Raw genomic sequence first — 11457 nt, 5'->3', positions numbered from 1 at the left:
AATTTTCCCCATAAAGTTCAAACGTGTCTTTAACACAACACGTCATTACTATCACATTTTTGGTTGTGAAGATATAAATACATGCTTGTGAACAAACGACAATGAGAAATTATCAAAATTAATTTTCAAGAAATGCAGGAATTTCCTTTATTGGTTTATAAGGCGAGTCACAGTTCCTCAGTTTACTGGTATTTACCATCATATCTTTACAATCTTTTACTATTGGACTCCCTGACATTTGTACAGCATTACCTTTTTGATAGTTACATAGCGTGTTTATAGTCATATCCATCCACAACCATCCATATTTATTTTATATACGTGTAGAGGAAGAATGCTCACACAATGTGAGGTATTTTGAGTTATATGAAAAAGTTTACTGAATGGAATCTGATCAACAACTACATACATATATATCTTAGTGTCAATCAGTAAATGTACATTTGGCATTATACGCAATGCATGAGTGTGTGTATTCCTGGCATCAAGCCATTTTGACTACTGTCTGAATCATTGCTGGGAAAGACTCTCATATCTCATCACGTAGCTTTCCTTGGCCTCCACCTCATGGAATCATGATGTCAGTCATATTTCATGTCCAAAGTTCAAACTATGCAGGCATTGAGCTAAAACAAGGGCTGAGAGAGCGCCAACGTTCAGTTTCACCAAACACCTTCAGCGCTCACCTGCCTTCCCAACACTTCACCACGGGTAAGTCTAATGCATAGCTTTTATCATGATGTCAGTTACAACGTACCATTACTGAGAAATTCATATTATTGTTAAGTGATTTGATAGAAGTGTTATGATTATTATTAAATGTATTTGTTTGGTAGACATTTATCCAAAGCAACATACTTTGCATTCAAGCTATACATTCAGTTCATGTGTTCACTGGAAATACAACCAATCATCATCTTTGAGCATCAGGAGTATTAATTATTTTATTGTATTTTTGTAATAATATAAATATATTAATAATAAATATTTAAATGTTATGTATTTTTATAATTATTATGTAGTTTATTATTATAGTATAGTATGTATGTATATATATGTGTATTATAATTAGTATATTATTATTTTATGTTCATCATCAAGATTTTAAATATGTCCCTATAAAAATTCTCCCTCTTAGGAGAACAGGCAAAGCTGTACAAGATGAAGAGCATCCTGAAGGACAAAAGTATGTTCACACAGTTTTTAATATAACACAACTAGAGCTGTCTTGTATTTCTGTTTATTTAACATATTACATTAATTTCCAACTGCTGTGTGTGATTTTGATTGTGAAGGCATGGTCATACTAAACCAATTAAAATCTAACAAAGTCAAAAACCTTCCCTCTTTCTGTTCCTCCGCAGATGTGCCCCGAATGCAGAGTAACTCTATTGGGGCCGTGCGCTGGACGCTACCCGAGGAATCTGTTCAGGTCCACAGTTCTGCCCCCACCAGCCCCTTCAAAAGCAGTAGCGGATTTTCTACCCGTTCACAGGTAACAACTGTAACTCAAGGATGTTGTGGTCTGTGATCCATGTTGGGTCATGGTCACAATAATTTGTGCACCACACTTGTGGTAAATCTTTCATGTTTTATTCCAGCAAAGGCAACGTCAGCAGGGCCTACATGACCTCCGCAGCTTGGAAGAGTGCATCCGATTCATCAACCACTGGAAGCAACAGGTGGAACAAGTTTGTAAGGTCAGCCATGGATTATTTTACTATTTTACCCCATTTTTTCAGCGTCTCGGTTAACTATATATCTGATATAGTCTAGCTATAAGTAAACCAAAATAACCTTGAATATAGTTACATGTCGTTTTTGCCAAAATAACTTGCGGGATGTATGATATTCCATCATGTAAGCAAAGTCAACAGTGATTACAAGGTGTTTGGTTTAATTTCTTTAGTTCATGTTCTAGATGACTAGTCTATTCTTGAGGTCTATTACATTTTCACTGACAGCCCAAATTTTAGCTTGTTTTAGCTTGTTTGCCTAGATGTCAGGACTGTGTTTGGACGACTATTAGACCTCTTTTAAACGCAAAATTGCTTGCTGGGACCTGTGTATTCAAGTCGTCCAAACACAGCTTTTTACAACTTTTTATAATATATATTATTTTTTATATCTTTTATCAAAACTTTTAATAAAGCACCAACAGATATAACCAAATAACATTAAGGCATTGGACAGAAAACTGTCTTAAAATCTTTCGGGAAAATACTTGAATGTGAAAAAGCCACGTTTCGATTCAGAGAATTACAAAATTCTTCAAAAGACAGACGCGTTTAACAGCCCAGGTAATAATTTATTGGCAGACTCCTCTTTGCGTGCAAACCAATAAATGTTTATAATCCATGCTATCATTTGATAAGCGTTGCTATGTGAGACATGTATGGTTGACATTTACAATCAGATTGGTTTATGTGACCGGAGGGTTACTGATAACACCTATATCAATAACCGAGAAACTGCATCTGTAATTCTGGGCATTGTCACACCTGTGACAAGGTGATCTGGAAGTTTTTAAAAAAGCATGAATAAATGAATGTAACAGGAGATGGCAGAGGAAGAAAGATTTTAGGGATTCGCTGATTTTAAAACTCTGACCGACACAGATAAGCCAGTAATTATTGTCATGTTATGGTTGTTTACAGATAAATTAAAACAAAATCTAAACAATTTGTCTAACTTCAAATTAAAACACTCCAAGTGAATATAGGCATTACATTATAATGTACAGTATGAGAAATGGATACTTATTTTGTAATATTGTGTAAATCACATTTAACAGTGTTATTGAATGAGTGTTTTAAAAGATGAAGCGCATGTTAGATGATGACAAATATAATATAATGTAAAAGTATGGTAAATGAGCAAGAAAAATAAAATATCCAACATTGACTAATATTGTAATATCAGATAACAGATATGGTACATGTGTATTGTCCATCCATAAATGATTTGTAAATGTGTGCATGTGATTTACAGAATGAGGATGATCCCGGTGAAGGGTGCAGCGCACCGTCAGAGCGGCAGACAGACCGCAAAACTGAGCGCAGTATTGAAGAAAGCCGCAAGCTTATTATGCAGTGGGCCAGTGAACTTCAAAGTGTAGACAAGGTGAAATTGACTGGAATTTTTTCTTTTTTTAAAAGACGTAAACGTCTCAGTCACACTGAGTCCTGTTCTGGAGCTCAAACTATACTTTCTGTGTGCCTGTGTGATCCTCAGCTGTCTAAAAAGCATCCTTGGATGAAGGAGAGGATTGATCAGGAGGAGGAAGAGGACACAGAGCAGGATAAAGATCAGAGTGAGGTGGTGCAGAAGAGGATAACAGAGTGGGCGAAAGAGATTCAGAGTGTGTCAGAGGTGGGACAGCAAAAATATCTATTATCTAGAGCAATGGTGTCTTATCTATTGTTGCCAACACATTGAGTGGTCCTAAGTCCAGTTGTGCTTTTCTGCTTTCTTAGAATCAGCTTATCTTTCAAAGTATCCACTTGTGAAATGACTCTTTAATACACAAAAATGGACATTTATCTGATAATTGTTCTTTCTGTCTGCAATGCAGAGCTGTGGAATGCTGGGGGATGAGCTGGCACAGATGTTACGTCTCCTGGGACTGAGGAAGAAGAGGCTGGTTTCCCTCATGCCACTGCTGGAGTTCATTACTTGGAGTTTGCTGAAGGAAGACAGCAAGGTGGGGTGGCTATGAATGCATTGCTTTTTCATACAGTCATGCAAAATATTGGGAAAGTTTTGGAAAGTGGTGTGAGGAAATGCAGATTATATAACTGAAAAATCAGAAACGAATATTCTGTCAATATTGCAGCACTTTATCTTATTAAGGCAACCAACAATAACAACAATTCACAAATAAACAATAGTTCCATACTTGATATCAGGGGTGAAGTGTGAGGATATAAAATTAAATTGCCTAAATTGCTTCAAAGATAAAACAGTTCTGATAAATTTATGGTTGGAAAAAAATAAACCATTATGGTTGTTTAAAGAGCAAAGTTCAAGAACGCATCTTCGGTTTACTGTACGTTGACATTATTGCCCCCTGTGACATAATTCTGAGCATTTGCATTTGAGAGACATTTATTGTGTACAGTACAACCAGTGAGAGAAACATATGTGATGAAAAATTCAATGATTATGGAATTGAATAGCTGTAAAATATAACATAATAAAAACATAAAATATATATGAAGAATGGTTCGATTGATGTGTTGTCTGTGTGGGAACAGTTCAGCGACAGGCTCACTTGTTTGATTTGCAACTTAAAGTCTGTAAATACATCATATATCATGTAATTGTAACCCTAATGTTCAGTATAAGAGATAAAGGGTTGTTCATAGGATCCCTTTATTAAAATTGCTAGTTTTTGCTAATGCTAGTTTTTGTATTTTAGGGCATGGTTCCTCATCTGTGGCTTTCAGCTAAGCAGCGTACCTGGAAAGCTGGTGAGGGATCCAAAATATAACCTAATATCATTATTAATTTTGAAAATAGGAGTAATTAAATGAATATTCATAACTCCTTTCTTGGGTTCTCTTTTCTCAAACAGGCATACCACGATACATCCCTAATTCAGGTAACTCTTTTATAACTTTTATCAGATATTTAACAGATATTTAACAAAGCACTAGCCAACCCAATTTGATGAGGTGGAGATTGATGAATTTGTAAATGAGCAAATTAGCCACCAATTCGCCAAAATATAAAATAGTTACGAGTTGCCATATGAATGTGTGGTAACACTTTAGTTTAGGGTCCAATTCTCAACTTGCTTATTAGCATGCATATTAATAGGACATTGGCTGTTTATTAATACTTTAAAATCACATATTAATGCCTTATGCATGACCTACACTTAACAACTACCTTACTAACTATTAAAGGTCCCGTTTTTCATGTTTTTTTGAAGCTTTGATTGTGTTTACAGTGTGCAATATAACATGTGTTCATGTTTCGCGTGTAAAAAAACACAGTATTTTTCACACAATTTACTTATCTGTATACTGCTGTTTTCACTGTCCTCAAAACGGCTTGAGTATTTCCCTGTTCTATGAAGTCCCTCCTTCAGAAACACGTAACGAGTTCTGATTGTGCCAGCGGTTCCCGTGTTGTGATTGGACAGCAGCTTAGCACACGCAGAGCGCACGTTACCGGAAAGGTCACGCCTCTCACCATAACGGGGATGCATGCGCTCAATGATCTCTAAGTACAGCGTCCATGGGAAAGCCAAACAAAGGTGACTTGACTCAGGGATGAAAATAACAGCGTCTCGACGACATGGCAACAAACAAACTATACGAACGCAACCGAACGCAACACTTCCTATTCTCCACGCGGGAGCAACAAGACCACGCCCCCTTTTTCGCGTGTTCTTGTGGGCGGAGGTTAGTCGACATACTGCTCTACTGACGTAATTAAAGCAGGAAATACCAGGATGTAGTCCAAACCAGCCGTTCGCTGTAGGCTTTGAAAGGGAACTTCTGTTAAATAAAATATCTCGCTTGGCATTGAACTTTGAGCTTTATAATTTTACAGGTATTATAAATGCTCTAACAGCAACATTACACACTAACTAAAGTTTGAAAAATGGGATCACGAAGAACAGGACCTTTAATAAGCAGTAATTAGGAGTTTATTGAGGCATATTCGTAGTTAATAGTGAGAATTGGACCCTAATCTAAAGTGTGACAGAGTGTGTTAGCTGTTGTGATGTCTAATATTCTTAGCAAGTCAATTAAGTAGTAAGATCTGGTATCTAAACTCAAGATTGAGATCGTTTTCTCTTATTTTTCACAGTCTGGAGCTGGATTGTCAGTGCAGGAGGTGAGTTTATATCATATTTAAATAAGAGTCTCCCTTCACTCCAGCATGAACAAAGTGTTAAATGCATTAGTCCTAACACAGTCATGTCTTTCTCTCAAATAGCTGATGTAAGTCTTGATCCCGTGACCATCAACCCTTGGCTGCAGCTCTCTGATGACCACAAGAAGATTCAGGAGGGCCTGACGGAGGCGGACCTGCCATACAGCCCTCAGCGTTTTGATAGCTTGCCCTGCGTCCTAGGCTGGGAGGGCTACATGAGTGGCCGCCATTACTGGGAAGTGGAATTTGCAAACAATGGTTATTGGAAAGTTGGAGTGACAACTGCTACTTCAAAGAGGCACGGCCGCTTTCCAATGAATCCCTCTAATGGTTATTGGGTCCTGTGGCGCAGCACACGACAGTTCTTCGCCTGCACCAATCCTGAAACGGCCCTGCCACTGCTGCTGGTGCCCCGGAAAATGGGAATATACATTGATTATGAGGAGGGACAGGTTTCTTTCTACAACGCGGAGAACAAATCACACATCTTCACCTTCACAGGACACTTTCGTGAGAAGCTGTACCCTTTCTTTGCCCTGCTGGATGGCAGGTCTGTTATAACTGTATGGTCTCCTAATGAGCATAGCCGCTTTTAACGACAAGGCCTCATCTTTTATCCTGCACTTTCGTTTGAACATTTTATAACTTAACAAATGATTCACTGGAACCGAATCTACCTTCAGCTCCTAATAGCAAACTTTCCTTTCAACACCATGGTGGGCTGGACCCACGTAATGAGAGCTATTTAAAATTACACTGTGAATATTCCTATTATTCTTTACTATTTAAATGCACCCTCAACATAATTGCTACATCTGTATCTCTTTATACATTTATAAAATGTATCTTTGTATATTTTATCTGGCTTAATAATTGCACTGGATGATTATAGCCTACATATTTATTAATAAAACAAAATACAGGTCACAGTGTCTCATTATTGTTCTGCTGTAATGCTGTATTTAGTTGACAGTTTCAGCTTTCCTTAAAAACAAACCATTCACAATTGAATATGTCCTGTGCTCCGACTGAAGACGGAAGGGGCCAGAAGGAGGACCAAAGGCTGCTAAACAGAGTAAAAGTCCTGTGAGAAATCTGTTAATTTTAATAAATAATTTACATCAAATATCACCGGCAAAAACCCATGAGCCTTTAAAAAGCAGATTGTAAAATAAACTCTCTTTAATTGTCACACTCTGGAACAGGCTGACAGGCAGGGACACCCACGTGAAAATAACAGATCAGTGCATATAACAGTGACTAGACAAAGACTGAGTGAACAAGAGACAGAAACGAGAAAATTAACTAAACACAGCTGAACAGAACTTAACTAATGAGGGTGACCAAGGAAACAGACAAGTGGCGTGAAAACTAAGACAAAGGAACATGGGACAGAATCAAAACATAAGTGAAAGACCAAACAAAGACAGACAAACATGTGACAGTTTAAAAATTGTTCCCCAAATCATTGAGGCAAGCTTAATTGAGTTCTAGATTCATTTGTTAAAAAGATCAAGCCCTATTCACATCGCCAGCAACACACAGCGACAAGATCCAATTAATTTCAAATGGAAGAGGACAGTGACCGTTGGCGGCAGAATGTAGGCGTGGTAAGTCAATACATTTAATAGTACACTGAGCACAGCTGTGGTTTATACACAGATACACAGACATAGGCTGCGTTCGAAACCGCATACTCATTGAGTAGGTACTCATTTTCAATAAGTACTTACTTAACGAGCTCTAAAAGAGTAGGTACTATATTGCCTGATCACGTTAAGTATGAATGCGATCCGCACTTTATGCGCCATGTTGACGTTATCATGTGACCTACAACGTTATCTCAAGCGCAACAACTTGAAAGACGAGTGACAGGTTTAATTCATCGATCTATAAATATCTTAATATTGATTAAACTTGTTAATTTTGTGGGCTTGTTGAAGAAACAGCTGCCCATTTATTTTTTTAAATTAACCCTACTAATCTGACCCAGTTTTATCCTTACCAAAACCCACAATCGTGATCTCTTAAATATGTTAATTTCTTTATTTTATATGCAAAACATTTCATCCACAAGCAAAATTGGCCTAAATCTCCTTTATATTTTCCTTTTTCTTTTTAAATTTAACTCCTGTTTTATCCCTCAAGCTTATGAAATAAAATTTAATTGCATTATGATGAATTATTCAAAGATATCTAACCTTGTTATTGTTTTTTCTTTGTATATAATGTATGCAACCCCATGATATTTGTTTTATTATTAGGATTGTTAAAGATACAACCATGTAATTATAAAATAAAAGATAGGCCTATGAGTGACAGGTGCAGTAACAGCTCAAAGCATCAGTAACTCCACAGCCCGACCTGTGCGGTTTCCCGCAGAGTCTGCAACGAGGACGTCTTTCAGCTGCTCGAAGATCTCACCTTGGGAGAACACTGTTGATTTTATACTCTTAAAATGTAAGTTATCACTATTCAAAATTAAGATTACCTCAGAATGAATTGCATTGCTAGCCCACTAAAACAGTTACAATAATAATAATAACAAATGCTGACCAATACTTAATTATATTACTTTTATTTTTTACTGAAAATTATATTGTTTTAGTAAAACAAGCAAAATGCAACTTGATGTCATATGACATAGCGATGCATGAATACACACTAGACAAATGCAGCCGATGTGAATACCAATTTTCAGTCAAGCAATGAATAAATGCATGAGTTAATAAAATATTTTATTTACTGACAACAATAGGAAACATGAATTAATGAGTAAAAGAATGAATAAAAGTAAACATCACAAATGAATAAGTCACCATGAAACAAAGCTTTATTCAAACGTATTGTTCTAACAAACCATCACACATTTACAGGCGGTGAGCCCCACATCTGCTGCCATCTCAACACAGCTGTGCCAATTCTGTGGCTTTATGTTGATGAAGCAGTTGACCACCGTGAACACCTTCGCCTGTCCTATCCATCCATCATGTTCCTCCTGTACCTCACAACCCTGAAGCAAGAGTTGAGAACATTTGTGGGACAATCTCTGACTGCTGATGTGTCTGCTCCAAACATCCGTGTGCCTGCTCTCCATCAGCATGACTACTTAAAACATTTTACAATTCATGTTGTCAGCATCCCATTTCTTGCCATATTTGATTTAATATTTTTACAATTACATGCTATTTGTATTGTAGCTTTATGACTTTTGTGGTGTAGTGGGCTAAACACTGAACTGATAAGCAGAAGGTTTCCTTGAGCAAGGCTCAACCACAGAAGCTCTGCAGCAAACGCACAGACATCAAGAATCAGAAAAGTGCTTAAATAACTCTGTTTGAAATTAAAATAAAATACAACTTAATATTTAAATTTATGTTTTATTCATTTCTGTAGTATACTCAAAGCCTTTGATGACAGGCTTCCTTCATCACCCTCTCTCGTCTCCACCAGATAAACACACACATGCTCTTCTGCACCTGTAACATCAGACAACATTCACGTTACCTGGATCTTAAACAACACCTTGATAAAAGCACAAAAGTTTGTGCTCAATACTACATTTAAATGTTGAGGTAGTTGCTGATGTGTTAATGTTCCTCAATTCATCAACAGTAGGCTACTAATGGACAAATAAAAAAGATAACTTATGTTTAGTTACTTTATGTAGATTTATTAACATTACTGACGTTCATGTAAAGTGAACATTGTTGACAACAGAACTACATTATAGCACACACACATCACTCTGATCAGATGTCTATTTCATGCTGTGATGTCATCTGCAATACTTATCGAAAATGTTCCTGTCAGATGTTAAATAAACATTTAGCAAACATCTTTATCTTTAAGTATATCGTTTATGTAAATCCACTTTGGAGACGTGTGTGTTACTGGAGCTCATACATAATAAAACATGTTTTTGCAGCCCAATAACAACTGTACTATACTGTCTGTCGTCTTTACACCTTCAACAATTCAACAGTTTACTCTACAGTAGTTCAACAAATGCGATTTTAACACAAGGAACCGTGATTTTGGTTAGTAGGCCTAATACTCACATTTGATTCGCTTTTCTCCGCCTGACGTCTCCTTTCCTGTGGCCTCATGGGAAGGCAGGGATAGAAAAGTATCCGACGATGGGTGCTTCACAATCTGGGCGGAATCAGTAAGCCATCCGGGGATTTCTCGCATACTCTTTTATGATTACTGAGGTTTCGAACATACTACTCCTTTCACGTACTGTTTTCGCCTACTATATAGTAGGTAAGTAGGCATATTCGAGCGCAACAGTAGTATACGCACGTCTGAATCTCGCGAGAAATAGTCCAAAACCCCGGTAGTTCTCGCCTACTCTTTTATAAATCCTGTGGATTTGTACATACTTTTCGCTCGCCTACTGCTTTTTACATACTATATAGTAGGGAAGTATGCGGTTTCGAACGCAGCCATAGTACCATTATGACCACTGACAGGTGAAGTGAATAACACTGATTATCTCTTCATCACGGCACCTGTTAGTGGGTGAGGTATATTAGGCAGCAAGTGAACATTTTGTCCTCAAAGTTGATGAATTTGAGAGAGTTTGACAAGGACTGAATTGTGATGGCTAGACAACTGGGTCAGAGCATCTCCAAAACTGCAGCTCTTGTGGGGTGTTCTCGGTCTGCAGTGGTCATCAAACGTGGTCCAAGGAAGGAACAGTGGTGAACTGGCGACAGAGTCATGGGCGGCCAAGGCTAATTAATGCACACGGGGAGCTAAGGCTGGCCCATGTGGTCCAAACAGACGAGCTACTGTAGCTCAAATTGCTCAAGAAGTTAAAGGGTTAGTTCACCCAAAAATGAAAGTTCTGTCATTAATTACTTACCCTCATGTCGTTCGACACCCGTAAGACCTCCGTTCATCTTCGGAACACAAATGAAGATATTTTAGTTGAAATCTGATGGCTCTGAAAGGCCTCCATTGGCACAATGCACTTTACACTCTCAGGACCCATAGAAGGTACTAAAGACGTCGTTACAAAGTCCATCTCACTACAGTGGTACAGTGGTGTACCTCTGTAAACAAGAAAGCAAGTAAAACGATGTCAATTTGTAATGACTTTAATCTGTATAACCCAAGTGATGTATAATTATCTTACCCTCATGTTCTTATGTTCTTTTTTTCTATCTTTCCTTTTCTTCTTCTTCTTCCTTTACCTTAATCTTTAAATAATTTTTGTAGCCTTTATATTCTGATGACATTGAACATATTATTGATACATTTTGTATTTTGTGTATTGTATTACAAACTTGTGTATTATAAACATGTCATCTCTTTATCTTTTTGCATTAATAAAAAAAAAACTTCACTACACAATTATTTCGTTATTTTCGTTTAAGTTTATTAGCGTTAGGATATACAGAAAGGTCTGATTTACGCACTGTTACTTACAACAGTCATTGTTTTGGTTTTTATTTTTCACAATGACATATTTGAGTTCACGATTTTAATGGTGTTTTTTTGTGGCAGAAAAAGACTAAAAAAAGACAGAAAAATGGCTAAAGACTAATGACACACTGTTGA

The 11457-nt window shown here is 37.1% G+C and overlaps 1 protein-coding gene across 1 annotated transcript; it reads left to right on the top strand.

Annotated features, from left to right (window-relative positions):
* Positions 1 to 575: 575 nt before the first annotated feature.
* Positions 576 to 6485, top strand: LOC307144197 (E3 ubiquitin-protein ligase TRIM15; the record flags this gene model as incomplete). The annotated part of the gene is made up of 11 exons (XM_079846302.1): positions 576 to 711; positions 1139 to 1186; positions 1365 to 1495; positions 1602 to 1700; positions 2992 to 3123; positions 3235 to 3372; positions 3575 to 3703; positions 4421 to 4472; positions 4577 to 4603; positions 5824 to 5850; positions 5953 to 6485. The coding sequence occupies 11 exons, from the start codon at positions 576 to 578 to the stop codon at positions 6483 to 6485; spliced, it is 1452 nt and encodes a 483-aa protein (XP_079702428.1).
* Between the last annotated feature and the right edge of the window lie 4972 nt (positions 6486 to 11457).

The sequence above is a fragment of the Gobio gobio genome, assembly GCF_949357685.1.
Source record: "Gobio gobio genome assembly, chromosome: 20".
NCBI classification, from domain to species: Eukaryota; Metazoa; Chordata; class Actinopteri; order Cypriniformes; family Gobionidae; genus Gobio; species Gobio gobio.
This window is presented reverse-complemented; position numbering and strand designations above follow the sequence as displayed.